The 27,765-nt window shown below is 40.2% G+C and overlaps 1 protein-coding gene across 6 annotated transcripts in view; it reads right to left on the bottom strand.

The window, feature by feature from the left end:
- HTR4 (5-hydroxytryptamine receptor 4) overlaps positions 1-27,765 on the bottom strand; it is a 194,295-nt gene that overhangs the window by 26,171 nt on the left and 140,359 nt on the right. For 2 of the 6 annotated variants that reach the window (XM_008014918.3, XM_038006201.2), the window contains exon 7: positions 4,228-6,704. The exons of 1 other annotated variant lie outside the window; for it this stretch is intronic. In XM_008014918.3, the coding sequence (XP_008013109.1) occupies positions 6,530-6,704 (175 nt within the window). In that variant the 3' untranslated portion in view covers positions 4,228-6,529. Of the gene's footprint in view, positions 1-4,227; positions 8,369-9,302; positions 9,423-27,765 lie in introns of those variants that run through there. 3 more of the 6 variants (XM_008014919.3, XM_073010593.1, XM_038006203.2) reach the window with 2 other exon arrangements.

Here is a 27,765-nt window from a genome sequence, read left to right as displayed (position 1 = left end):
GGGATTCAATCCATCAAAACTTTTTATGAGAATTAAATGTTACCAGATATGTAAAGTGTTTAGATAGTCCTGACTATCTTATATTCTCAATAAAGTTGCATCCTTTTACTGTCTTAGAAGGTAAAATGAGACTCTTGCTTGCGAGACACATTAATTGGAGAGGATTAAGAGACATATTAGGAACGTCATAATAAAACACTGAATGACAAGTACATACCATTTTCCATGCGTGCAGATTATGTTTCTTCTCTGACTCCACAGCCAAATCCCTTACTATCTCCATCTTCTCCTGAATAGCCTTCTTAACCTCTCCCTTCTCAGATTAGACAACTGGCAGAGAAACAATCACTGCCTGCCACTTCCACCACTTCCCCGCTCCTGGTTTCTCAACACCCTTTCCATATGACTCCACATACTGCTTCTGAATTTCAAATGTCATGAAATTCAGAGTAATAATAGTAACAGCTACACTTCAGTGAGAACTTACTGTATGCCAGAGACTGCGTGCCACTATTTATATGCTTTAACCCACTGACGCCTCATCACACTGGATGGGCAATGTGCTATGATTATCCCCTTGCAAAGACGAAACTGAGGCTCAAAGAGTTGAGGAACTTGCTTGTGTCACACATTCAGTAACTGGTAGACTCTAAATCTCAACTTATATCCATCTAATGTCAAAGCCCAAGCTCCTAACCAAAGACAGTTTCTCAATTTACAAATGGCAAAACTTCAGGCAGAAAGGTGCAGAGACATGCCCAGTCACACAGCAAATTAGAAAGGATGCTGCTGAAAAATCTGACATTTTCTGACATCTTTCGTATATGCTTTGTTACACTCTAGCCTGAATAACTCTCACTGGGTCCATTCTACATCTATGGCTCAGTTCATGCTTCATTTGCTCTACGTTGTCTCAATAAATGCCATTATTGGTGAAATGGAGGCCAATGTCCTCTAGGATTACACAATGTCAAGTAACCTACAAAACTTCGGTCTGCTTCATTACAGCATTCTATAAATACAAAACTTTAAGCTTAAGTCCTTTTTCAATAGACAGGACCAAAAGAGAAAATAAACTTGCCATAACTCAGGGATATAACGGTATTTTAAAACTCTAATCTTTCTGCCACTTGCAAAAGGTAGGATAAACATCTTGATTTTATTCAAAACTGTCACTGAAAGAGTTTTCTCTTATCAGAAGGCTGCAGCTTTTGCAGTGGGTGGAGTATTAATGGCAGAGCAGCACTGAGATTTGGGACTGAAGGGGCAAAGCAGACTGGTACAGTGGAGATGCCGTAACAATGAAAACCTTCACATTCTTTCAAACAAATACATCCAATGAATTTATTTGATAACTTCAGTGCACAAAAACCTGTGTTGGGCACTAGGAAAGAGAAAGATGAGCAATAAGAATTGGCCACAGTTCTCAAAGAGCTCAAAATCTAGTAGGAGAGATCAAAAAGAACATAATTAATGAAGCACACTGAGAAGCATATCGAAATGTCACAGGAGAAGAACAAATAAAGTGTTTGGGGGTTGGAATAGGTCAAAAACCTCATGCAGTCCTGGAGGCTGGAAAAGACTTCAGGTAGGAGGTGGTATTTGAAATACACCATGTAAGAGGTGCCAGGGGAAGCATGCCCAGTGGAAAGAACAGCAGGAGTAGTAGCTGAATGTGCAAATCCAAAGAGTTGAGCATATTGTTTGCTTTGCAGGGATGAGGGTAATAACTGGAAGAAAAACTCTGACAGTGGACTTAGAGAAAGTATTGGTAGGCCATGAGGAGTCTTTGAAGGGTTTTGATTGGGGAAATGGCATGCTGAAAGTTGCGCTTTAGAGCCTAATTCCCCAATGCAGATGAAAGATAGTCAGTTGTAGAAAGGATGATGTCAGTAAGGATAGAGATAAGGAAATGCATGAGAAAGTCTACGATTACATAGCCAGATTGATTTCCACTCATTTCTGATAAAATAATTTTTATCAAGAATCACTTTCTGGCTGGCTAATAATTGGCTTTTCCTTCCAATTAGATGCCATTTGGAACTAGCTAACTTGAAATCAATGAAGACCTACTGCATAAATGCATCTTTGTTTGCAGACAGCCAAAACTCCACGGAGAAACAAAAAGGCAAAGGGGAATAGTGCACAAGAAGAGAATCCATCCATTTCAAAGATTGTTCTTGCTGCTAACAAGAACAGGCCTCAGGTGGATCAAGTCCCCTTAGATTTGGTGGAACCCGCGCTCCATTTCCAGCCGCAGGTAATTTCTGCATCCTTAAAAATTCCAGATTAACTTCTCTGATGTACAGCCTGGTTTTCGGATCCCTATGATGGGAAAATGATACTTAGCTTAATAGGGTTAAATGAGGTGTCTCATGTAAAATGCTTTCACCGAGGCTGACATGTAGTAACTGGTAAATGGCACCAAAGCTACTGGATTATGATCAGCCTTTACTCACTTCTCTGATCCCATCTCCTACCACTTTTTTTCACATTCATTAGGCTATACTGGCTATGTCAAACACATTTCTGCCCCAGTGCATTTGTATTTGCCTTTCCCTTTGCCTGACACGATATTCCCTCAGATGAAATATATGCCTGACTCCTTAGCATTCTTGTCCCCCATCACAGAGCACACCTCCTCCATCTAACTGTGCCTAACTACTTCAGCTGAAACATCCCCTTGCCCATCTCTATTTTTTATTCTTTTGATAGCACGTATCAGTATCTAAACTTGTCTTATTCATGTATATATGTCTCCTTGTTTATTTTCTGGTTTCTGATACAAGAGAGTAGAGACCTTGTCAGGTTTCTTTATTAGTAGGTTTCTGGCAAGAGACCCTGCCTCATAGCTGGTGTTCAGAAAATCTCTTTTTCTCTGAATGCCATAGTCCTATTGAGAGAATTAAACTATAACAAATAGAAACCACCTAGCGCACAGTAAGTGCTAAATCAATACTAGTCTCTTCCCCTTGAATGAATCTAGAGATACTCCAACATGAAAATAGACAATTTGTAAAGAAATCAAGAAAGAGGGCATTCTCCCAAGGGTAGGTTAGTTTGAAGGTGGGTTCTGCAGGAGTTTTCTGGGGTCTAGTAGCAGGTGCTTCACAACCAGTGAAGGCTCAGGTCTTTATTCTAGGAAGGAAGTTTCAGGAGACAGTGTGCTTTCTGATTGGAAGAAGAGATTTTGTAACGGGGAGGCGTGATTTTGAGGAAATGACTGTCACCTGGAAAAAACAGTTCATGGCAGTGTTATGAACACCGCCTCAGAAAACCTAAGGACAGGAGGAAAATAAGCACTGGCACAGAGGATATTCCCCGGTCAAGCGATTGGGCTTTAGGCTCCCAAGAAGATTCCTTCCAGGGCATAGATTACAATAACCAGAGATAGGGGATCCAGACCTGCCTATTCCCCATCCTGCTTGAATCTTTCATGTGATGGAATTCCAGGTAAATTTGTGAATGAAGAAAGGATTCTGATGTGAGAACCTAATTCTTCTCCACCCCTGGCATTTTATATGTGAGAAGATAGGTCCCAAGAGGTAAACAAAAGAGCTGAGTCTATTTTACTCTGGACATTGCTCTGTCTCCTGACTGCTGACAGGGTTCATTCCATTGTTCCACACCTGGAAGAGATGGTACCTAGATTTCATTGACACATAACCTGGGCCTAAGGGAGACGAACTCCAGGCTCTTGGATGGCTCATGACACCACCCACCTCCCCCAGTTTTTTTTTTTTTTTTTCTAAAGGCTTCAGCAGGGATGACATGCTTAACCTCAATCCGAGACCTCCAGATATATACTGTCACACTGCCTTAAATGGCTCCTCGTGGTTTGTGCTCTGAGAGTAGCTGGACAGGATCCCCATCCTCTGCTCATGAGGTGACCATGTCATAGAGATCTGTCTTATTGCTGGAGGCCTTGATGGTGACAGACAGGCAGACAGGTAGAATCTGGTAAAATCACATTATCTAGGGGCCTGGGGATTCTAGCTTTCCTTTGAGGGGAACTTGGTACTGGAGTCAGGAAATTCTCCAGCTTCAAATGACGTAGCTACCGGAGGATGCCCTGGGATCTTGGAGGTTCCCAAGAAGCTCCACAACACTGAGGCAAGGGAGTTGACTTTGGCATTTTATTGCATATTCAAAATTCAGTTATTAGTTTTCAGACTCATTTTTTTCTTTGAATATATAATTTATATAAACATGTACAGAATGCACTCATATAAACATATGTATAATTTATCAATAAATAGAATTTATCAATTAAAAAAATCTATGTAGGCTCCAATTTTTTCCATAACACATTTCTGGAAACTGCATCAAAAAGTTGATAATCATAAAGCCAAAGACGCTTTCCATGTAAACAAAGTTAGAATCAGGGATTCTAGGACCTTCAAAACCTTAACTTCACATAAATCAAAGCTATAACTAACAATCTCACAAACCAAAACAAAACCATCATTACAATTTGTAATCCTTTGAAATGATAGAATTGTTTCATGTTCTATGTGGTGGGCACACATGTACTTTATATGTTGATTGTACAAGGGATCTCAGTGCATTATAAACTGCATAAGTGGCCCCTTTGTAATTCTACTTTATTAAAAATGTAAATAAAATTAAGGTGTTAGCTAAAATAGCATTAAACCACAATTAGCAATCATATACATAGACTATCAGATCAGGAAAATTCTCAAAAGTTATCAGGTTCAATATCTTAGTTGACTCTTTATGTAGTATTCGTGCTAGCTGGTCATAGTCTGGTCCATGTTTGATTTTGTTCGTAGGATTTGTATATATATAATTTACAGTGTGGGGATGATTTTGATGGCCCAAGTATTTTCTTCTTCAAATACATTTTTTATAGTGAACAGACATTTGAATCTTATTCCATGTGACATTGAAGTCATATGAGAAGTTACACTCATTATCATCAAAATTAGCGTGTAGTCCCCTACTTTGTGAATAACAAAATCCCTTTTTTTTTTTTTTTTTTTTTTTTTTTTTGAGACGGAGTCTTGCTCTGTCACCCGGGCTGGAGTGCAGTGGCCGAATGTCAGCTCACTGCAAGCTCTGCCTCCCGGGTTTACGCCATTCTCTTGCCTCAGCCTCCCGAGTAGCTGGGACTACAGGCGCCCGCCACCTCGCCCAGCTAATTTTTTGTATTTTTAGTAGAGATGGGGTTTCACCGTGTTAGCCAGGATGGTCTCGATCTCCTGACCTTGTGATCCGCCCATCTCGGCCTCCCAAAGTGCTGGGATTACAGGCTTGAGCCACTGCGCCCGGCCAACAAAATCCCTTTAAATGAGTTTCTGTCATTCATAAATTTGTGTGTTGGGCAACCTGAAATGACCAAATTAGGATGGACAGATTTGGAAGAATTAATACCCAAAGGGTGCTTCTACAATTCCTAGAATATTATTGATTGATTGATTGATTGATTGATTGATTTAGTGAGATGGAGTCTCTTTCTATTGCCCAGGCTGGAGTGCAGTGGTGCAATCTCAGCTCAATGCAGCCTCTGCCTCACAGATTTAAGCAATTCGCCTGCCTCAGTCTCCCAAGTAGTTGGGACTACAGGCAGATACCACCATACTCAGCTAATTTTTGTAGTTTTAGTAGAGATCAAATTTCACCATGTTGGCCAGGCTTGAACTCCTGACCTCAAGTGATTCGCCCACCTGGGCCTTCCAAAGTGCTGGGAATACAGGAAGAATTAATACCCAAGGGGTGCTCTTAGAATATTATTTTTTTTAACAAGGCTCTGGGTTTGGCATTTACCTTCCTGTGAACTTTGCCCTGGGGCATTTCTTTCTCTGTTTCTTTATCAACATAGAAACTTATTCTCTTAAGTTGGTTTACCTCCTGGTAAATAAATTCTTAGTCCTTGAGTGCTCAGGCACATCCACAGTAATCCAAAACGCCCAAAGTAATGATAAATATGTGGAATGGCATTTTATGATTTACAGAATGTTTTCACAAAAAAATTTATCTTATCTCCACAACAGCTTTGTGAAGTAAACAAGAGAGATTCTCTCTGAGGTCTGAGACATTCAGGAATTAGTTCAATTTGCTTAATAAGTCAGCAATGGACCCAGTGCATGCGCTGCCTCTGTGCTGTACTCCTCCCACCAATGTACTCATGCAGGCAGTGGGTGGGTGTGTGGGCCGCCACAGCAGATTGGTTGGGTCTCATCATCAGGTCCAGAGCCGTGGGGCCCAGAAGCTGGCTGCTCCCTTCTTCATATTAGAAAAGCACCTCAAATGGTGCTTGCCTGCTAATGGTGGTTGCTGAGCCTAGTGATGGCAAGGGAACAATGACTTGAAAAATCAGAGGGGGTTGGTCCAGCCATAGAGTCAGGGTGCAAGTTAAAACTTAAATAAACTTTCTTCATATATGACAAGAATGGTTCCCAGGTTCAATCTGCTCCATTGATCCGGGAGAATCCCAGTCCACACAAAGAACATTTCAGCATGGAGAGATATTTCTCACGAATTCTGAATAGCATTTCTCTTTCAGAGGCTATTTCCCTTCCCTAAAACATGACTTTCTCCCCAACAGAATTAGGCCTTCATAGGACAGAGAGGCTTTTTTCTTTTTTTCTTTCTTTTTTTTTTTCCTTTTTGGCATTTGGATGGTTTGGTCAATCTTCTCTTCCGTATTCCAAAGTTTCTTCCTGTCAGTTTCAGTTCCAGAACTAAAGTAAACAACAATGGAAACAATAACTGACACTTCATAAGCAACAAGAAAAAAAGAGAGTATGATAAATAATCCTGAGATGCTATCAAACCACAGCCAAGATCAAAGTCAGAATCTCACATGGTTCTGGGTTTGGCATTTACCTTCCAGGGACTTTTGCTCTGGGGCATTCGCAAGAGCCACTGATCAGCTTTGAATAAAAGACATACAGGTTAATCTAAATGAAAAAGCTGGAAAGGTCAGGGGTCTAAAAGGCCCAAATGAGGAGGGTCTTTCGTTTGAAACAAAGCCAAAAGGCAGGCAGGCCATGGCTTCTCGAGGTAGCAGACGGCTATAGCAGCATCCTGTTGTCCTAGAAACAGAAAGAAAACTTAAAGATCCTCTAGTCCAAGCTTGAGTGCACAGATGTGGCAAGTGGGGTCCAGAGATGAAAAAACAGTATTCAAGATCTCACAGCTTGTTAGCAGCACAGCCAGGGCGGCAACTTGGGTCCTCTGGCTTCAAGTCCAGCATTGCCTACGCATCCCCAGTACTGCTGGATCCTGCCCTCCTGCACCTGGGGGGAGCTGTAGGGGAAAATGAGTCTACCCAGTGTTAACTTCTAACAGTTCTCTTCCTTTGGGAGCAACAAAGCCAGATTGAAAGGTTTTAAAATGACATCACAAGTTCATAGGAAAGATCCTGAAGCCTAATAAACACCTACGATGTTGCTAGCCCTGCCCAAGGCTCTTTAGAAGATGTCCCGTTCTAGCCCAGCAGGACAGTGAGCATCTCAGGGCAGACACGCCAGCGACCAGGACACCAGGGGGAAGCTATCTGTCTTCAGTTTCCCTCCGGAGTTGCTGTGGAGACCATTTTCCTCTGACAGATCTCTGACCCTGTGTCTTCCATGGAAAATATATGGAGCATGTCTTGAAGAGGAAAACGGACATTGGACATAAGGAAAAGCAAATGGATGTCTGGGACTGACAAGGGGGCCGGCCAAGAGGATGCACGTTTGGACCCAGACACAGGGAGAAAACTGTGTTAGCGTCTGGCACAGAACAGGGTGAAGAAGAGACAGGGGATAGCTTGAACATGGCTGTGACGGACGTGACCAAGCAAGTAAGCAAGACAGGAGCGAGGACTCTGGCTAAGACAGGAACAGAGAGGGAGTATTTTGTTGATATCTGTGAGCCCACACAGCAAAGAAGGTGTGTTTGGAGACATCAGTGGCCGCGATAGGACACAACAAGCTATCGTGCTTAGAACGTGAGTGAGACAGACCAGACACAGTGAGTGACGGGAACATGTCAGAGACACCAGAGACCATGCGGCAAGAGCAGAGAATCTGGGAAGAGGGAGTGCTGGGAAATAAAAAGGGAACAAGGAGGCCATTATGTCCTCTGACTCCCTCCAGCGCCACCTGCTGGAATCTCGGAGGAAAAGCCCAGCGTGCACCGGGTTCCTGCACCAGGGGACGGAAGGCCTCAGGTGAAGAGAATACCGGGTGCAGTCGCGCGCAAGCAGCAGTTTAGGACCTGGCCCTCTTTCGGAGGCATGGCTGTCTTCTGGGTCATTGTCCCAGGGGCCTAAGTGTCACTCGGCTGAGTAGCCACCAAAGGAGAAGTTGCTGGCGGGTGACACTGACTCTCCCATTGGCCACCACACTCCACTGCATCCCTAGAGAGAGGAGAAGATTACAGAACCTCAGAATTGAAATGGATGTTGCAGACCATCTCCTGAAAGAGCCCACCTGCATGGCAGGAACACTCTGCGCCATGCAGATGGGTAGCTATTTGGCTTCTACTTAGGAATTTCAAATGACAGGCCAGTCCATACTAATTCTGGGCAACAGTAGCTATTAGAAGTAACCCATCAATGTTCAGCCAAAATCGGTGTCGATGTGGCTTCTACCTGATGGAACTAGTGTGCCTATCAGGCCCCCTCAGCATTGTGCCCTCTACTGATTATATCTTCCAAGTTTTCTCTACTCCAGGCTACACATTCCATTTTCTTTAATAGTTCATTACATATTATGGTTTCCAGATTATTCCCCATAATGGGCACTGTCCTTTGAACACCTCTCTTGAATTATGGTACTAGGAAAGTGCACAAATTTTGGCAGTGAGCCTGACTTACATCATGTACTTTTCATCATCAATTGGGTTTACTTCTATGAATGTAGTCAAATTCAGTTCATTTCTAACAATGGTAATAAGTTATTGGTGTATATTGAGCTTGCGGCCAACTTTGATCATTTTTGATACAACAACTGTCAGTTCCTAAGGTTCTTTATTACATTGCTGCATAGTTGATTTTATTTATTTATTTATTTAAGCCAAAATATAAATCATCGCATTTTACTCAGTTAAACTTTGTTATCTTGGTTTGATATCACTTTAGTCAGCTGAGATCATTCTAAATCATAGCAATTTTAACATGCAAGATATGATTATTTAGCATCCACTCAAACTAGACCTTAAGGTTTTTGCAAGCACATAGGAAGATCAAATAATCTACAATAGTAGATATTTCAGTTTAGTGTCATCTGCCTTTTAGTTTTTCAGGCAAGGTAAAAAATGTTGAGCAAGATAAAACAGAAAATCATAGTTACCCCAAGACAGGCTTGCTGGCAGTCAAACATCTAATGCTCAATGTGCCTGAGAATGGACCCACTCTGACAGGCTTTGTCCAATGCCTTGCTAAAATGTCTCTGCCAAACAGAAAGTCTTTCCTAACAGATAAAGAAATTATTTGGGGGCATGAATTATTATACAACAGTGAATCTTACTTACACAAGCTATGAGTCTATGGTTTCTGGAGTTTAGCTTTAGTGTTTCTTGAAAAATTGGGGCAATATTTACTATCTGCAGGCTTCCACCTATTCCCCAGTCCTAGACAAAGATCATCAGACTTGTTAGCAACAAGTTCCTTTAAACCCCTAAGACATGACACATCTTGGCTAGAAAGAGTTAAATGCTTTCCATCAATCCTGGACAGCAACTTTCTCCCTAAAATGTTCTCTTCTTTCCAGTTGGAAGTCTATTCTTATTACAGCAGAATATGCAAGATTTCTTCCCTAAATAATGAGATCTAACTATTTCTGGGTTAGATCCGAACATAGCTCTGAACATAGCTTTTGTTCATCCTTGATTCATCCTTGGTTATATGTTCCTTCCTCCAGATTTTCCACATGCCTTTTTAAAGTGTAAACTCTCTAGACAACTCAAGATGTGCCCTCAGGCCTTTACATGCTCCCTTACATTTTTATCTGTCTTATTCATTGAACATATCTATTGAGAAAAAGAAGAATGAATGAAAGGGAAGAAATGAAACTAAAAAAGGAAGGAAGGAGAGAAGGAAGAAAGGGAAGGAGGAAGGAAAGAAGAAGGAAAGGAAGGAAAGAAGGAAGGGAAGGAGGGAGAGAGGGAAGAAAAAAAATAAGAATTTCTCATCTCTCATTGGCCAAATCCCCTTTGTGTCATATTTATTATTATTGTCATTATTAGCAACGATGAAAACAACCACCCATTAGTACAGCACTGGTGTGCCAGGCATTGGGCTGAATGCATTATGTGCCTTAATTCATGTACTATATCCATTTAACAGGCAAGGAAACTGAGCTTCAAGGAGTATAAGTAATTTACCCAAGTGTACACAGTTAATAAATGACAGGGTCAGACCTTACATTTAAGTCATTTTTGACACCAGCATCTGTGCTAGTAATTGTTCTACTGTATTGTCATTCATCATTTTGACAACTACCACTGTAGATATAGTATTTAGGTCTTGCTGTCTCAAGCATTTCTTTGTCCCACTATGGCAGATTCCTGGGTGAAATGACTATGTACAGGGGTGCATGTTATAAATGTTCCACCTGTGAGAAATCTGCAGTGTGATGTGACCTCTCCATTTATTGCAACACAATATGACTGTGACACTAACATTGGACTCTTTCCTGCTAACTCCATCTGACCATTAAAGAAGAGTCATTGCCAAGTGGAACCCAATGTTTTCTGTGATGTAGAACTAGGGAGACTATGTGTAAAGGAGGGGAGAAAACCCTGCAATGGTAGGAGGAAAGTACAGAAGACAAAGAGAGGGGTTACATGAATAAACATAATAAAGAATGAGGAGTGAGGATAAAAGACAAGGCGAAAAGATCAGAGCTGAAGAAAACCATGTGGTTGGGCATGTGGAAGGCTCCAGAGCAATTGGAGAGAGGAAGAGGTTCTTTGAGAAATGTTTCCCGAAGGGCTACATTGGCTCTCTCTTTCTCTCCCTCTCTATCTATCTTTGACACTGGCAAACTCAGCTTCAATATATTGGCTCTGTTGTACAATTCTTTTAGAGATTTAAATAAAGATTGAAAATAGTCTAGTATTGCTATTCGATGGCTAATACCAGGTTACATCAATATAACTCCGGCCATGGAGAAAGAACAGTGGTCCAGCATCTAACTCTATGAAGGACTCACAACCATCTCTCTCAGCAGGATGGATGAGAACTTGAGAATAATGATAGAATGATCTTATGGATAGTTAGCTCACAGCCACGGTTCTCATTGTTATACTTACATAATTGTTCACAGTTAACAGTTTAGTGTCATCTGCCTTTTAGGCCTTCATACATGATAAAAAACAATATGGTACATTATGCTGCACCACAACAGACCTCCATCCTCTGCAACAAGATCATCCTCAGTGCACGTGGCTTTAACACTCAGGAAGCCCCTTTCACTCCCAGATACAAGGTCACCCTACTAATTCAGAGAAGAAAGCAGCAGAGTGTAGCAACCAGAAGACAGGTACCTGGGTTCTAATGCCTCCATTTGAGTGACTCTGGATGACTTCGTCCCTTTCCTGTGCCTCACTTTTCCCATTTGTTAAATGAAGGGGAGGATAATCTATAAGATCCTTTGCAACTCTGACATTCTGATTCTATGAGTAGCGGGGATGGTTAGTGACAGAGACAGGCCTTCTGATTGGGCACCAGCTGTGTGTGGGACTGTTCTCCAAAGCTGTGGGTAATTGCTTCAAATCTGGCTTTTAATATTCTATTGTTAGTATCTGATACTTTATATTCCATGTGGAGGGAAGAGGTTTCACGGGAAACACGGGGAGGGTAATTTTGGATTTGTATTAAAGAATCTGAAAGACCTCAATTCCGGAATCTGTGAAATTACATTGCAAAGCTGTTAAACGTATCTGGGTAGGATAGGATAGGGTGGGGCTGAGATGCCACAACTTAAAATGCAGCGAGATCACAACTGTCTCTCCTCAAACATATGTTTGATCAAAAACATTGGCAGAGCCACTCAAAATCCCTGATGCAAAACATCATTTAAAAAGAATCTTTCTCCAATATTTTAACGGATGAGTTTTTAAAATGCAGTTTCTTGTTGTAATCGTGTTGGTAAAAATCCCTGACAATTTACAAAGCATTGTCATATCTTTTCTCACATTTTATCTTCAATGCAAATCTCTAGGGCAAGAAGGTGCAGAGTCTTATTTCCATGTTAGAGGAATAGGAAAGTGTAATGTAGGGTCATGGACTGATTGATGGGTAATGGTGGATCTAGTACTTCAGGTATTTTGCCCTTCAAATCAAGAATTCTGCCCATTCGGAAACATGGAAATCATTTATGTGATGGGAAGTTTTATAACGAAGTTTAATATTAGCAGTTAATGAAACAGACTTACAATTACCTGTTCTCTAGAAGAAAGAATAGGAGGAGGAGGAAGAAAGAGAAGAGGAGGAAGAAGAAAACGAAGAAGAGGAGGAGGAAGAGGAGGAGGAAGAGAAGGAAGAGAAGGAGGAGAATCACTTGCTAATACATCTTTCTCAAAGGTCCAGAGGCTATGTGCATGAGAACTATATTGGGTACTTGTATAAAATACAGATTCCCAGGATCTATACCAGACCTTTGACAGCGAGGGCAGGAGGGCAGGAGTGAGGCGGAGAGAGCGGCAATCTGCATTTTAAAAAACTGCTCTCAGTTGATTTTTACGCACACAGGTGTATGAGATTTCCCGCCAGCCATTCTACTTATACCAGAGAGACAGCTTAGAGATAGAGACTTAGCGGGCAGTAGAGAGAAAGCACAGGCAGGTCAGAGGGGCCAGAGCTAGAAATCTGAAGCATTCGGTGATGCTCCCAAAGGGAAAGGAATGGAAACCATGAAATAAAACATACATTTCAGCAAAGTGGACAAGTGAGTATTCATTGGTTTTCATCACATTGAAGATAAGCAGATGAGAAAACACTTGTGATTATGAAAATGAGAAAGCAAAAAATGTAAAGAGATCTACAAAGCAATGTTTTTCTAGGTGATCTTCACGTGATGAGAAATAGAATTCTTGGGTATTGTTAGCTGATAAAAACTGAGATGTCTACAAACCGCGAGACACATAGATTTGTAATAAGTTATCAGCAAGTTCGCTTGTTAAAAGTCAATTTCTTAAATTGTCTTTAGATTCACTATCAAGCAGAATTCTACAGAGGCTAGAAGATCAAGCGTTTCCCAAACATGGGATGTGTTCTGTGAGTGATATCTCAGACAATGGGCACAGCATTAAATAATCTGAATGACAGCAAGGGGATTCAAATTATTTCATTCAGTCATTCTGACTCAGTGTGGCCCTGCTCTGGTTTAACAAGTCTCTAATACCTAACAAACGCAGTGCAGGCTTCAGGCTCAAAGTCTTTGGCAAAAAAACGGGATAAAGTTAAATTTTAATAACTTTGTTTTATTTTCATTGCATTTATATTAAAAATCATCTTTTCTATGTAATTTTGCATTTAAGGTCACGATACAGAGTTTCCTTTACAAATACAATTATTTAGATTTAAAACGTATCTAAAGAAAAACAGTAAATAAATACTAGCATGGCATGGGTAGAGTGGTGATATGATTAAAAAATCATGAAAGTAGCATGCAAGTGACAAAAGCTCCTATCAGACAGATGAGAAAACTAAATTGCAGAAAGCACAGTGTCTTGGCAAGGACATAAAGCAATGCATCTGCAGGGCACGAGCTCTAGGATCTTTCTTTCTACTGTTTTTTGAAGCTTGCAGAAAGCTGAGCTTTCACACTTTGGGATGTTAACATTGTGGCCTCTGGACAAAATGTATTCCCAAGGCCCTTTAATTCCATCGCCAGCCTCAGATATGTCCATGTTTCAATACACCAAAGTGGGAGATCAAATCAGGCGTGGCTGATTCTAATCCCAATGTACTACTTTCCCTATTTCTCAATATGCACACGGAACTAAGAGGTCAAATCAATGTCCTTTCATGACTTTTTTCCATTGTCTACCATGGTTCCTAAATGGCAAATAAAAGGATTGAAACCTGAATCTTTGGGAGTCAGACTATCTACCTGTTTTTTCTATAGTATTCCAATATAAAAGAACCTGAAAATATCTCAGAGAAAATACCTTAAAAGTATGTTTTAAACACAGCCAATATTTACTGAATATTTGTTATGTGTCAACTACTGTGCTAAGAAATTCACGGATTATTTCATATAAACTTCACAAGAAGCCTATCACATGGGTGTTATTATTTGCAGGCTCTGGCTGAGTGGAACGACTCCCAGTAACTTTCCCCAGGTAGAATATCTAGAGAGTGGTGGGGTCAGGATCTGAACTCAGAGCCTCATTGAAACAACATCACTAAATTTGCACCTTCATGCAACAGGCATTCTCAACCCCTAAACAGTGCTCTTCAGAAGCTGCCCATGTGAGTGACAGTGAGTCAGGTACATAAAGAATACTTAAGATACTGAGGGATAAGCTGAACTTCCAAGAGAAGGGCAAGCAGGTGGTAAGAGAGGCCAGAGACTGAGGGGAAAGTGGGCCAGGAAAGTTTAGAGAGCTCCTATTGGAACCGTGCCTAGAAGAATGAGTAGTCTTGTGCCAGGCTGGAAAGTGAGACAGCATTCGAGGCAGCAGAGATGATCCAGAGACAAAATAATTCCCTATGTGTTTGAGAAACGTTGACAAGTCTTGTATGTTTATTGCACAAAGAGTTAGTTCAGGGGAGCTGGGAGCTGGGCTGCAGTGAGGAGAGTTGAGGGAAATGAGCTGGAAAACCAGATTGGGTCAGGCCAAGAAAGGCTTCATATGTCCTTCCCTCTCTATCCACTGCAAGTCCTACTGTACTGCTCAAGGTTATCCTATTACAACCCAATCCAGCTGGCATTTGCAGTTTAAAATCCCACATGTCTGAATGGCCTTTCCATCTTCCTGAGTGATAAAGACGAAGCAGCTTCTCCCTTTATGGCTATATTATATACATAGTCCCAAAAGAAAACCAGAGGCAGAGAAAATAATTTATAATTTGCAACTCTGTCAAGGAAAGAGCATCCTAAAACCACCAAAATGTGTGAATAGCCTTTCAGTTCAATTCTAGAACTCACCCTTTTGGAAAGTCAGCAAAAAATGGACTGAATGTAGAAGTCTCCCAGGATGGTCTGGTTAACTTTTGAGTGTATGTGTCTGTGTGTAGCTTCCAAAGGCAGGAATTAGACCATCAGGAAAAAGTAAGAAGATAAAAGCTCAACTGTGAGCTCCTTAGCCACAGGAATCTTGCCTGCCTAGGTCTTTGCTGGAGCCCCTTCCCTTTGCTTAGCCCCCTAATAGTGTCTGTACCCTATTAGGCATGTAATAAGAAGATAATAAATGAATGGAGGAATTAATGAGTAAGTGAGAAATGGATGTAGGAGTTCTGAGGCCTAGGTTCTGGTCTTTGTTCCTCTGGTGATGTGGTTGCATTAGCTTAGCGAACTTTTTAAGTTCTCCGAGCCTCTATTTTCTTATCTGTAAGATATTGAGGTCAGTAATCTACTTCAGGTTATTTTTAACAAGACTTCAACCAATAACCTCATGGAGTGGTCATGGGAGACTTTAAGGGATGGGGCAATGGTCATGATGCTGTGTACACATGCCTCCACACCAACACCTGCTTTGCTCAAAGCAATTCTATTTTTGTTGTTTGCACTTCCAAGTGAGACACCATTTGAAGAAAAGATTGCTACACCTTCCAAAAATGTTTGATAACCACTGGGCTGTTTGAGCTCTCATATTACTTCCAGCTAGAAGATTCTAAGCTTTAATGATGAAGATACAGAGAAGTAAAATTTGACCAAACTTTGCAACAACTAGGACTGCCAAACAATATAATGCCTTACCTTGGATAATAATGAGCTATCCCTCACTGGGAGAAGAGATAGAAAGCTACTTACAGGCAAGTGAGAGAAAATATCACTGTACTGGAGGGGACATTTGACCAGATCACTTCTGAAGCCCTCTCCATGTCTAAGAATCAACAATTCTGAATTTTTACAAGAGTTTTGAGTTAGCTATCAAGGAGCACAGTTTAGTGGTTAACAACAAAGGGATGTGGAAATTACTAGAATCCTGGCCCTGACATCACCAGTTGTGGGATCTTAGCCAAGTTACTTAATCTCTCTGAGTTACAGTTTTCCCATCAGTAAAATGAAGACAATAATATGTGCTCCATAGAGTAAATGAGATGACCCAATGAGATGTCATATACAATGCACTGAGCTCAATGCCTGGCATATAAACTGATGCTCAATAAATGGTAGCTCCTAAGATAAGATGATGATGACTATAAAGATGGTGAAGTGTGAACCAAAAAGCCAAAGTATTCCTAAAGCAACTAGTTATTATATATGACAATCATTCATATCTATGTATGTGTCTGTGTATATATTCATACGTATGTGTGTGTACGTGTGTGTACACATATACAGACACTCCTTTCCTTAAAGTCAGAAACTCAAAGCAGGCAATCCCAATTTACACATGGAGGAAGCAATTAAATTTTACCAGCCAGCAAAGAAAACTAAAGTCAGAAAAGGATAAAAAGAACTTGAGCAAATGCCAAATGTATTTGTTTGTCAGGTTTATCAAAATGTGAATTCGCTAATTTGGAGAATAAAAAACTCTCCAAAAGCAATTCTAACTGTGACATCTTTCTAAGAATCTTGTTAAAAATAACCTGAAACAGGCATGGATATGAGAAAAGACAATTCAGAAATAATTTTTCGAAAAGTAGATTCTTGGCTCTTTGGTTGAATATAAGCAGAACGTACTCAGCTGTTTGTTTATATAACCAGAGACATTCATTGGGTCTTCTTGCTCAGGGCTTGTAGATGACCTCATAGGACTTCCAGCAGGACAGCAGCTAGAACTCTGCATCATTCCTTTTCTCACAGCTCACCTATCCTTGCAGCTGAAGTGCTTTTCCTCCTCCTCCTGAACCTACTGCTCAGGAACAATCCTGTTTCTCATCAGAGGGCTTTATGGTGATTTTGACACCACACCATTTCCCTTCACACCCTGTTCCGATAATGAACCAGAGTTCCAGAAATCAGAATCCTGTCCTACCAACCACTATTCCTGCCATTTTGCCTAATAAGATGGTGGTGATTATAAAAAGAATGTCATTTATCAATGACTTACTGTGTTCCAGGTACAGGTACAGTATCTATCTCACACAAGTCTTGCAACAGTCTGATCAGGCAAGAACTACTTGTGCTCCCATTTTGCACAGGAAAAAACCAAGGCACCAAGAGGTTGAGTAACTAATGCAGGATCACACAGCTTCAAAGTGGCAGGACCAAAAATCAAACTGAGGCCCATCAAATACTAATTCCTGTGCTTTTAACTGTATCACTAAACCACTGCATCAGAAACCTGGTTCCTCCTACATTGGGATTCTGTCTTTTTCTTTCCAGAGTCTGAAGTCCTGATCCTAACTGTCTCTGTATGAAAAAGGAAGTATCATAAAAAACTGAATGAGAAGATGTATCCTTAATTCCAGCCCAGAGCCCCTTCTTCCTGCAAATCTTTAAGCAACAATTTGTTTCATATTAAAGCTTCAAGGAATGTGTGTGTGTGTGTGTGTGTGTGTGTGTGTGTATCCTGATCAGTAAATATATTCAATATTTTTTCCAAATGCAATCTCAGGCATCAAATTAGCTGTTTACCACTGAGCATCTACAGAGATATTTCTCCTTTGGAAATGTCTACATTTTCTATCAATTCCAGACTGCCAAAGATTCAGTAGAGGAAAGCAGAATGGCCCCCTAAAATTGCCAATATCATCTCTGACATATATCTTCTCACTAGTAATATTTCCAGAAGTTCTCCATCTTCAACCCAACAAAATGTAACACTGGTTGAAGTAGAGTTTCCTCTCCCCTACACTTAACTGCACTGTGGGATGATGCTCATGATTTTATAACTCACAGAATCACAAAAAAGGGGCTAAGAACATGTTATTCCATCTACTCACCTCTTCTCCAGAAATGTTGACTAATGATCATTCGGTTCTTCCAGTTACTGATATTCAGTCAGTCAATACTTTTTTTTTTTTTTTTTTTTTTTTTGGAGACAGAGTCTCACTCTGTCGCCCGGGCTGGAGTGCAGTGGCCGGATCTCGGCTCACTACAAGCTCCGCCTCCCGGGTTCACGCCATTCTCCTGCCTCTGCCTCCCGAGTAGCTGGGACTACAGGCGCCCACCACCTCGCCCAGCTAGTTTTTTGTATTTTTTAGTAGAGACGGGGTTTCAACGTGTTAGCCAGGATGGTCTCGATCTCCTGACCTCACCTCGTGATCCGCCCGCCTCGGCCTCCCAAAATGCTGGGATTATAGGCTTGAGCCACCTCCCCTGGCCCAGTCAACACTTTTAATTGACTGATGGTCACCCAATTTTTTCCTTCAGCTTTACTAGGAACCCCCTAGTAAGGCAATCCATTCCATTTTGTGATGAAATACATGTTCTTATAACCTCAATCCTTTGTTTCTTACCTCTCTCCCTCACATTATGCAGAAGAAGTCGAATTCCTGTTTCCTTTAACAGCCCTTTAAATATATAAAAATGATTATTATGACCTAAAGCCTCTTTGCTCTAAGTTCAGCATCCCCAGTTCCTTCTACTGTTATTTATATGTCATACATTCTGTAAAGAAAATCATGGCATTTACCCTCTTCTGAACATACTCCAGCTTGTAAATTCCCAGTACAAGATGAAGTTTTTATCATTTCCATGGACCGGGTACCTGCACCATTGCACCATGGACTAAACACAGATTTACATGGGAATATGGTTTTCCAGTGGGTATCTCAGTGTGCTTTGGAGGAGATTTCTTCCTGAACAGCTGCTCTGACTAAATTAGGAGGTCTGTGTCCTCGCCAAGTACGTGCTGTAAGAGAACAAGCTCCTAGAGCCTGCCTTGTGGAAAGGGCCTATCTGCAAGGTTACTGCCGGCACTCTAACCACAGAAGTTCAGGACCTTTCCTCCTAGAAACCGTATCAGTTGCCTTCTACAGGGCTTCCTTTTTAGTCTTGCCTTAAGAATGTATGAGGATTAAAAGGAGCCAAATGGTGCAGGGGCTGAACCTCCTGGCGTTGTTGAAAGACCTCTCCTGCTGTCCTTGGCAAGGAGGTTCTCTGTTGTAAAGCTCAGGACTGGTTTAAAGCAGGGTTTCTTAACCTCGGCACTATCTGGAAATCGGGGGCCAGATAATTCTTTGCTCTGGGGTGTTTCATGCATTGTTGGATGATTAGCAGTATCCCTGGCCTCAATCCACTATACACCAATAGTATTCCCACGTTATGACAAACAAAAATGCCTCCAGATATTGCTAAATGTTCCCTGGTAAAACGAGATATTTCCTGATAAAGAACTACTGGTTTAAACCCACACAATCTCAGTGATCTAAGACATGCAGCTAGATCTAAACTTAAAGCATTATCTAATTCGACTTCCTCATTTTTATTGATATTGGGAGAGATAATGACTTCATAATGATCACAAAGGGACTAGAAGACAGGCCTCCTGCTCTTTCCAGGACACCAGTGGTTGTCAACGCTGCTGCACACCCAAGCTCCTAAAATAAATGGACTTCTAGTTCCCAACCAGACCAATTAAAATAGAATCTCTACAAGTGAAGCTCAGGCTCAGTTACTGCTTAAGAGTCCCCCGTGGCTGTACTGTGCAGCCAGGGTTGAGGGCCAGGTCACCACATCACACTGCCTCTGTCGTTGACCTCAAATAAAGCATGTTGGGGATTTGTGGAGCTGAGCGTTGCTTGGGGGCTTGCCCTCCAGGGTGGCATGCATAATCCCTCTTTATTGTGAGTGCTGATCTCTGAGGGCTGGTACACAAAACCCCAACACCCTGACAGTGGGTGTACCTATGGAGCAAAAGGGGGAAAACAAACACACAGAATGTGCCTGACTTGTTTGACATGGCTGGTGTATTTTATGCTGGGTCAAAGAAATGCCTACAGGTAATTTAAAATCCAGAAGGCATATTCAAAATAACAGCCCCAACTGTTCAGCACAGGGCATGATGTACCCAGGAAATAAGTCTTGTCTCATGTTGCTTAAATCATTATTTATAAACAGCGTGATTAATTTATTTCTGGCTTTTCTTCTAGTAGAGGAGCTCTACCTTCCTTGTTTCAGGAGCAGTGTTTAGAACATGGAGATTTTTATTGACTCATTTCTTAAGAAATTCTTATCAGGAAGCTGAAAAAATAACTGGAGACCTGGAGGAAGATGTTTTACCAAGATATAGATGATGCTATGCAAATACTTGTGATAACAATGTAGCAGTTTCCATTCACTGAGTGCTTTCTGTGTAATAGGAACTGGCATATCCCTGAACAGATGTTATCATATTTAACCTTAACAAAAGTCCCATGAAATGGGTTTTAATACTATGTCCACTTTACAGATGAAGAAAAAAAAACTTGGAGATGTTTGGTCAAATGCTTAAGGTCACATTGACACTAAATGGTAGATCTCAGAAAGGACTGAAACTCAGGTGGGTCAGATTCCAGCACCTGCAGCCATGACACTGTACTGGGTGGGATGGCCCTTGGATTACATACCAATGGTCGCCTTCCACTAAGCCAGAAGCAGGAACTTTTCCTGAACAGTAAGTCTCAATGGAGGGGATAATGTTTCAGCCTCAGCATGTTAGCCTAGAAGTGGGCATCCTGGAGAGAAGCTTAGGCCAACCGATTAACACATTTCTGAAAAGCAGGTACATTTTGCAAATAGCACTAACGTTTCTAACCCTGAGTATTTGACGAGACCATTGGTGTTCTTTTGAAGTTTTTAGTCTCACTATCTTCCTGGTGTGATCTCAAACAAGAACAGTGTTTTCTGAGAGATTACTTCATGTTGTGATGGGGACCAAGGCCGGCTTTGTGGGTATGTGACCAGTGCATATACAGGAATCCAGACCTAGGTTTAATGCTCTGCTACCATCTTGAAATTCTTAATAACTTTATTCTTGAATTTGTGAATATTAGTAGAATGTGTATGCATAGAAAAGTGAAATAAAAGCAGTTGAGTTAGTTTTCTGCACTGCTCTGGTAAAAACAAAATACAAAAGTATGTATGAACTACCTACCATGATTTGTATAATTTTGATGATTCCACATACAAGTTAAATGCTCTTTTATTTACATTTGAAATTGGCATTGCACAATGTAAAAGCGAATGATAAATTGATTCATGTGTCAATGAGAAATGAATGATAAATTGGTGCTAATAATTTCAAAAATTTCTTTACTAGAACAAAGGTAATTAGCAAGTTAAAAAAAAAACACCAAGACAAGTTGGGAGGGAGTGAATGAACAGAAAAGAAAGGCTTTAAATTTTAATACCTTTAAGAACACTTTTTCCTGCCTTTTGAACAAGTGGCTTGCATTTTTATTTTGCATTTGGCCAGCAAATTACGTAGTCTGCCCTGGTAGGGGTTAATGGAGACAAAAGAAGGTCATCCTCATCCATCTTTGATTTACCCAGATTAAGTCAGTTTTGGCTCAAAACAATGAGGTAAACGTTGAATACAACTGTAACCTCCAAAGTTCAAGGTAAAGGCCATAAGATGGCTTTTAAATGTCAAACAACTTTACAACATTAGCAGAAACCTCTGAGGATCCAAAGTAAATCAACTCTAAATCTTTTCGTCATCCATGGGTAAAAATTTTCCAATTAACAGTATGAAAACCTTTATTTAAAAGGGGAATTCTGATGTGCTGAAGTCAAAATTTGGCAAGTGGTTTCACAGTGAACAAACAACTATTTCAGTTATGGAATTAATATATATTTTTTAAAGTGGTGGAAACTTATTCTCACATACACAGTCCAGATGAAGAATGAAGTATGAAAAGAACATCTGTTTATATAACAAATATACTACTTGAGCAATTTCTGCACCATGGGGAAATTTTAGGGGATAAAAGTGACATAGTACCTGCCCTCAGAGACTGGCAGTCTGGCTGGAGAGGCAGATAATAAGCAAGTTAACAAAAAATATATTTTAAGTTATCATAGTTTTTATTTATAAAGGAAATAACAAGGGGTAGTAACCCAGATTTTTTTTTCTTCTGCTGTGTTTTGGGGGGAAGTTCATTCTCTTTGCCTCTTACTCATTTTCACTTTTTTTCTATGTTTACATTTTCTCCTCTATTGATTTCATATAGAAATCTGAATACACTAATGTTGTACATGGAAATGGTAAAGATTTATATAGCACATCCAGTAGAATTGGTTGATTAGTTTCTGAGTGTTGGCTGATAATAAGAGTTAGTGAGTCTGAGAGAAAGTTGTATTGCCTCTTTCAGAGAGAAGGCACATATAGCTCTGGAGCTGATTGGTCAAACAAAACTTTTCACAATCATGAGAATTTCCTACATTTATATCTAAGCCAATAGCCACTCACCACATGTGGCTAATGAACACTTGGAAGATAACTAGTGTGACTAAAAAGCTGAGTTTTTAGTTGTGTTTCATTTTGGTTGAATTAAAATTTAAATAGTCACGCGTCACTAGTGGTTACCCTATTAGACAATACAGATCTAGAGATTTCAAGTCAATGGACAGCCTGTTTATTGCAGGGATTGACAGTGGATAACGGAGGATGATAGCCAAGAACCAAGTTAGATAGGCAAGAAGTTCTTTGGAAAGCACTTGCAAAAGTTCTCAGACTTCTTAGGAATTGGGTAAGTGTCCTAGGTTTGAGTAAGATCTGAACCTGGAACCTGGGGAAAAATCTAAGCCTGATGAGAGCAGAGAAGCCCATCTCCAAAGCTAAACTTTGTATGCAATCTTTGCTGTGTTGCCTAATTTATAAATAGTCTGTTCTTAAAATTATCACTCTCATGTGGACAGAGATTTGCAGTTAGCAAAGCAATTTCACATCAATTATTTTGTCTTATTTTCACAAAGAAGGAGTGAAATAGGAGGATGGGGATTATCTACCAAAGAAGCCAAAACTGGAATCTTTAGCAGATTTTCTACAGGGAAATTCTCTGCTCTAAGGTTACAGTCAGCACCCTAGTCCCTTTTCTGCCTTCAGTTATCTGAACTAATAATCATGGAGACAGTTAAACAGAAGAGAGGGTAAGCCAGTAGAGTAGAGACAGAGCATTTATTTATCCCCTTGTCAAGTCCTACAATGTTTCAGGCACTTTACTAGGCCCTGAGGATACAACAGGCAGCAAGACTGACAAGGTCCTTGGTATTTATCCAATGGACAAAGAACCCCATAATCAAGTCCCCAAAGAACCTCAAATCAAATTAATATGACTTATTCCTACCACCTGCCACCTTGTCGTGGTCACAAGACTATCTCGTCATACCATGTCTCCTAAGTGGGGAGAGTTACTTGGCTTAAAGCATAACTGAACTGAAGCAGGCTTCCAAAAGGAATTTTCTGCTAATTATACCAGTTAACTTAGATAAAGTTATCTTTTAAGAGATTCTGGCCTGGGCGTGGTGGCTCAAGCCTGTAATCCCAGCACTTTGGGAGGCTGAGGCAGGTGAATCACGAGGTCAGGAGTTTGGGACCAGCCTGGCCAACATGGTGAAACCCTGTCTCTACTAAAAATACAAAAAATTAGCCGGATGTGGTGGCTGGTGCCTGTAGTCCCAGCTACTCGGGAGGCTGAGGCAGGGGAATCGCTTGGACTCAGGATGCGGAGGCTGCAGTGAGCCTAGATTGCACCACTGTACTGCAGCCTGGGTGACAGTGTGAGGCTCCATCTCAAAAAAAAGAAACAGATTTATAAGAACCTAAGAATTCTAATATGTGTCATAACTTGAAGCCCTGAATCACAATCAATGCCAGCACACCTTGGACCATTCTGATCCACAAAAGTCTAGGACTGTGGCTCTAAACCTTTAATATGCATAACAGCCGTATTAGTAAAAATGTCATTTACAGGCCCTGCACTGATTCAATGAGTGGGACCCAGGAATCTGTGATTTTATTAAGCTACCAGATGATTCTAATGTGAGTGGTCTGCTGATCGTGCTTTGACGGAAAAACCACCAGGAAAAATAAAAATAAAAGTTGCAAATAAGGGAATATAATTGCACTCGCCAAATTTCCAACAATAATATACACAGAAAGCACTAAAATAAATTGGGATATTTATTCCGAAAAACAAAAGCCTCAGAAAGAAGCTATGGCCAAATATGCATAAAGGGCTGTCCTAATATAAGAGGTATAACCTGTTTTTCTCTTTCTCAAGGCAGAATGAGGGTTAGTGAGTAGAAGCCACAGGGATGGAAACGTCAACTCAATATTAGGAAAACCTTTCAAGCTCTATGGCTGCCCAACCTTTGAGCAGGCTGCTCAGGTAGGAAGCTTCTCTCATTGCAGGAGTTCAAGCAGAGCCTGGATGCCCATCACCAATGATGACAAGGAAACTGTTGATTTGTTAGCAATTCCCTCAGCTCCTGATAAACCTTGTGCACACCTGCAGTGATGTCCACTGTACTGTAATACCTTGCTTGTGTATCCCTTGCTTCAGTGGTTCATGTTTATATCTGCTGCATGCTGCCTGGTGCATTAAGTGCTCAGTACACGGTTCCTGTGAATCAAACTTCAGAACCTGATAAATTGAGTTCCAGAATCTGCAAACCTGGGGTTCTGATGGGCTTCCTATAACCTCAAAAGCAAAATATGGGTTTTACAGTCACCTCTTCTACTATCCAGAATGAACTGTTAGCAATTTATCTGCTCTTCTTCAGTAAAGTTTTAAAGTTTCTTTCAATAAAGGTCTTATACTTTTAAAAAATATATTTTTAAGGAACTTTAGTTATTGCTTCTGTTTATTTGTTTGTTTTTTGACGGGGTCTGGCCCTGTCACCTGAGCTGGAGTGGAGTGCAGTGGCAAAGTGGTATTTTTCTTAATTCACATTCTAATTGTTTTTTTCTCATGAGCAGGAAAGTCACAGAGGACTGAGTGTTATCTCATATCATCCATCCTTATGAAATATCTTATTACTTTTCACAGTTTACAGTGGATTTTCCTGGAAGGTGATTATAATAGATCATACAGATGATTAATAAATAATGGCAACTTTGTTCTCTTTTTCCAATTTTTATGTAGAATATTTCTTCTTTCGTTCTTTGGATTTTGTATGTACAATGTTGACCATGAGAGATGATAAGACGTCATTGTCTTATTCCTGACTTTAGTAGGAACGCAGCTAATGTTTTATCATTAGGTTATTTATTTTCTTCTCTGCCACTATGTTCAGTATGGGTTTCCTAGAGTGGGAAAAGTGATTTCCATAAGACTAAGACAGATATTGATGGGTGGGGAAAACACAGCTGCAGAACAAGATTAAGGATGAGACAAGGAGAAAGAGGCAGGCTCCAAATTCACTGAGAATCTGAGTTTGCACACTTGATAAACCTCTTAGAATTCCACACACTGGCATTTTGCCTCTTTCTAATATATGCATGAAGACAAATTAAAATTGCCCCAAAATATTTATATGATAATAATTCATGTTTAGAAGCTATATTTAGAAGACTATGTAACGTATATGTCTAGACAAATGGTGTCGTCATCCAATCAAATGCTTTCTTCACTTCTATTTTGATCATGGGTTGCATATTTCCAAAGACACTTGTCCAACAGAAAATAGTCAGACACAATTGCAGACATCTCTGCTACTGTGTACACTAGTTAGTACAATTTTAGTAACCAAAACCCTCTAAGAATGTATTTCAAAAGCATATTTTATTTCATCGGCTACCCGTTTGCTTATTTAATAATAAAATTGCATGTAAATCAAAAGGCCAGAAGGATAGGACCAACCCTGGGAGACCTATGACTCTAAACCATTGAGGTCAGGCTTGGCTGTTTCTAATTCAACTTGGAAAAGTAAAATTCCATTCTGTCAAAAAGACTTGAAAGGAAAGAGGCCCCACAATATCAGAATGTTGTCATGAACTGGGTCTTCCCAATGTGAATCTTGTAGACTAAGTTCTCTGCACCTTTTAGGATCTAAGGGAAGATTTAACAAACAAAACCTAATTTTTGATTTTGAGTATTTTAATCCTTCATAAATCTGAAGAGAATCAGGAAGACATTTCATCAGCAAAAAATGTATCAATCAATTGATCATCTACTGTTATACAGATACTGTGTTAAAGACTATGCGGTACCTAGAGAAGAGGAAGCCATAGTTTCTCCCCTCAAGGAATATTTGATGTGACAGGAATTAAATAAGTATACAATTTAATTAAATAAATTAAATATACTCTAAGGCAGTATGAATGTCATGAGAAATAGTGCTGTAAACAGACCACTGCCATCCAGCAGAAGTGGAGAAGAACAAGTGCCCAAGTTGAAGAAATGTGAAAAAGGTATGTTCTGAAAACCACAGGAAGAAGAGTTTGATCCCAATCCTGAGATGAACTTTTTTTAAAATTGATTTTTTATTTGAATAGTCAATGGGTACCCAAAGATAGAAGTCAACAAGTGGTTAATAAGAATAGGCCCATCTGATCTAAGCTTACTTCCTTTTAAAAAATGTGAGTATGAAAATGCCTTCATTTGAACAAGTTATTAGTCTTCCATGGTTTGTAGGCAAACTAGAGAAATATCAACAAAATGGTAGAGTTGATAGATTAAAAAAATGACTCATCAACTTTATCCAAAAAGTCAAGGTTATCATGGAAAGTTGTAATCTTAACTCTGACTCTAAGTGGCAGGACCAGGCTGAGTTTTGAAGTCAGAAAGAGTTAGGTCTGAATTCCAGCTTCATTGTTTACTACTTGTGTGACTTTGGGCATGCTACTTACCCTAACACTAAATTTTCTCATCTTTAAAATGACAAGGATACTAATACCTTACCTCTTTGAGTCATAAAAATTAGATGCAAATGATGGATTTAGGGCTCTCAAATATAGTAACAAACATTCTTTTCTGGAATAATGTTAGGTTTCATAATCATAATCATTATTATTAATAAAATGGAAGGAGGTCTCTAGTGACCTGTCCAATACTTTTTAAATGTTTGCCTTGGGTGAGGAAAAAGAAAGTATGCTTATAAAATTCTAAATTTCATACATGCAGCTAGAAATTTATTTATCTTACATTTTTATGATTTACATTTTGCCCCTATGGTTGAATTTTATGGTTATTTTTATTTAGCTCCATCTCTTCAATACCAGCTGATTGGTTTCTTTTTAAATCCTTAAGCCTGCCCTCTAATATGTTAGTTCTCCCTCAGAGCCACAGAAAAGTGTCTTGATTTAGTAACATGATACAAGATTATTCCTTTTATGGAGATAGGGATGACTCAGAAAACTTGTGGTTGGAGGGTGAGATAGTTTGGATGTTCATCCCCTTCAAATCTCATGTTGAAATGTAATCCCCAGAGTTGGAGGTCGGGCCTAGTGGGAAGTGTCTGGGTCATAGGGGTGGAGGTCACATGAATGACTTGGTGCCCTCCTCACAGTAACGAGTGAATTGTCACTCTATTAGTTTTCGTGAGATCTGGTTGTTAAAAAGAGTCTAGCACCTCACTCCTCTCTTTCTCTCTCTTGCTTCCCGTCTTGCCATGAGACATGTATGAATCTCCTTCATCTTCTGCCATGAGTAAAAGCTTCCTGAGGCTTCATGAGCCAATGCTAATGCCGTTTTGTACAGCCTGTAGAGCCATTAGAAAAATAAACCTCTTTTCCTTATAAATTACCCAGCCTCAAGTATTCATT

This window comes from Chlorocebus sabaeus, chromosome 23 (assembly GCF_047675955.1).
Source record: "Chlorocebus sabaeus isolate Y175 chromosome 23, mChlSab1.0.hap1, whole genome shotgun sequence".
In the NCBI taxonomy this organism is placed as follows: domain Eukaryota; kingdom Metazoa; phylum Chordata; class Mammalia; order Primates; family Cercopithecidae; genus Chlorocebus; species Chlorocebus sabaeus.
The sequence above is the reverse complement of the archived record's forward strand: the minus strand, read 5'-3'. Positions and strand labels throughout refer to the sequence as shown.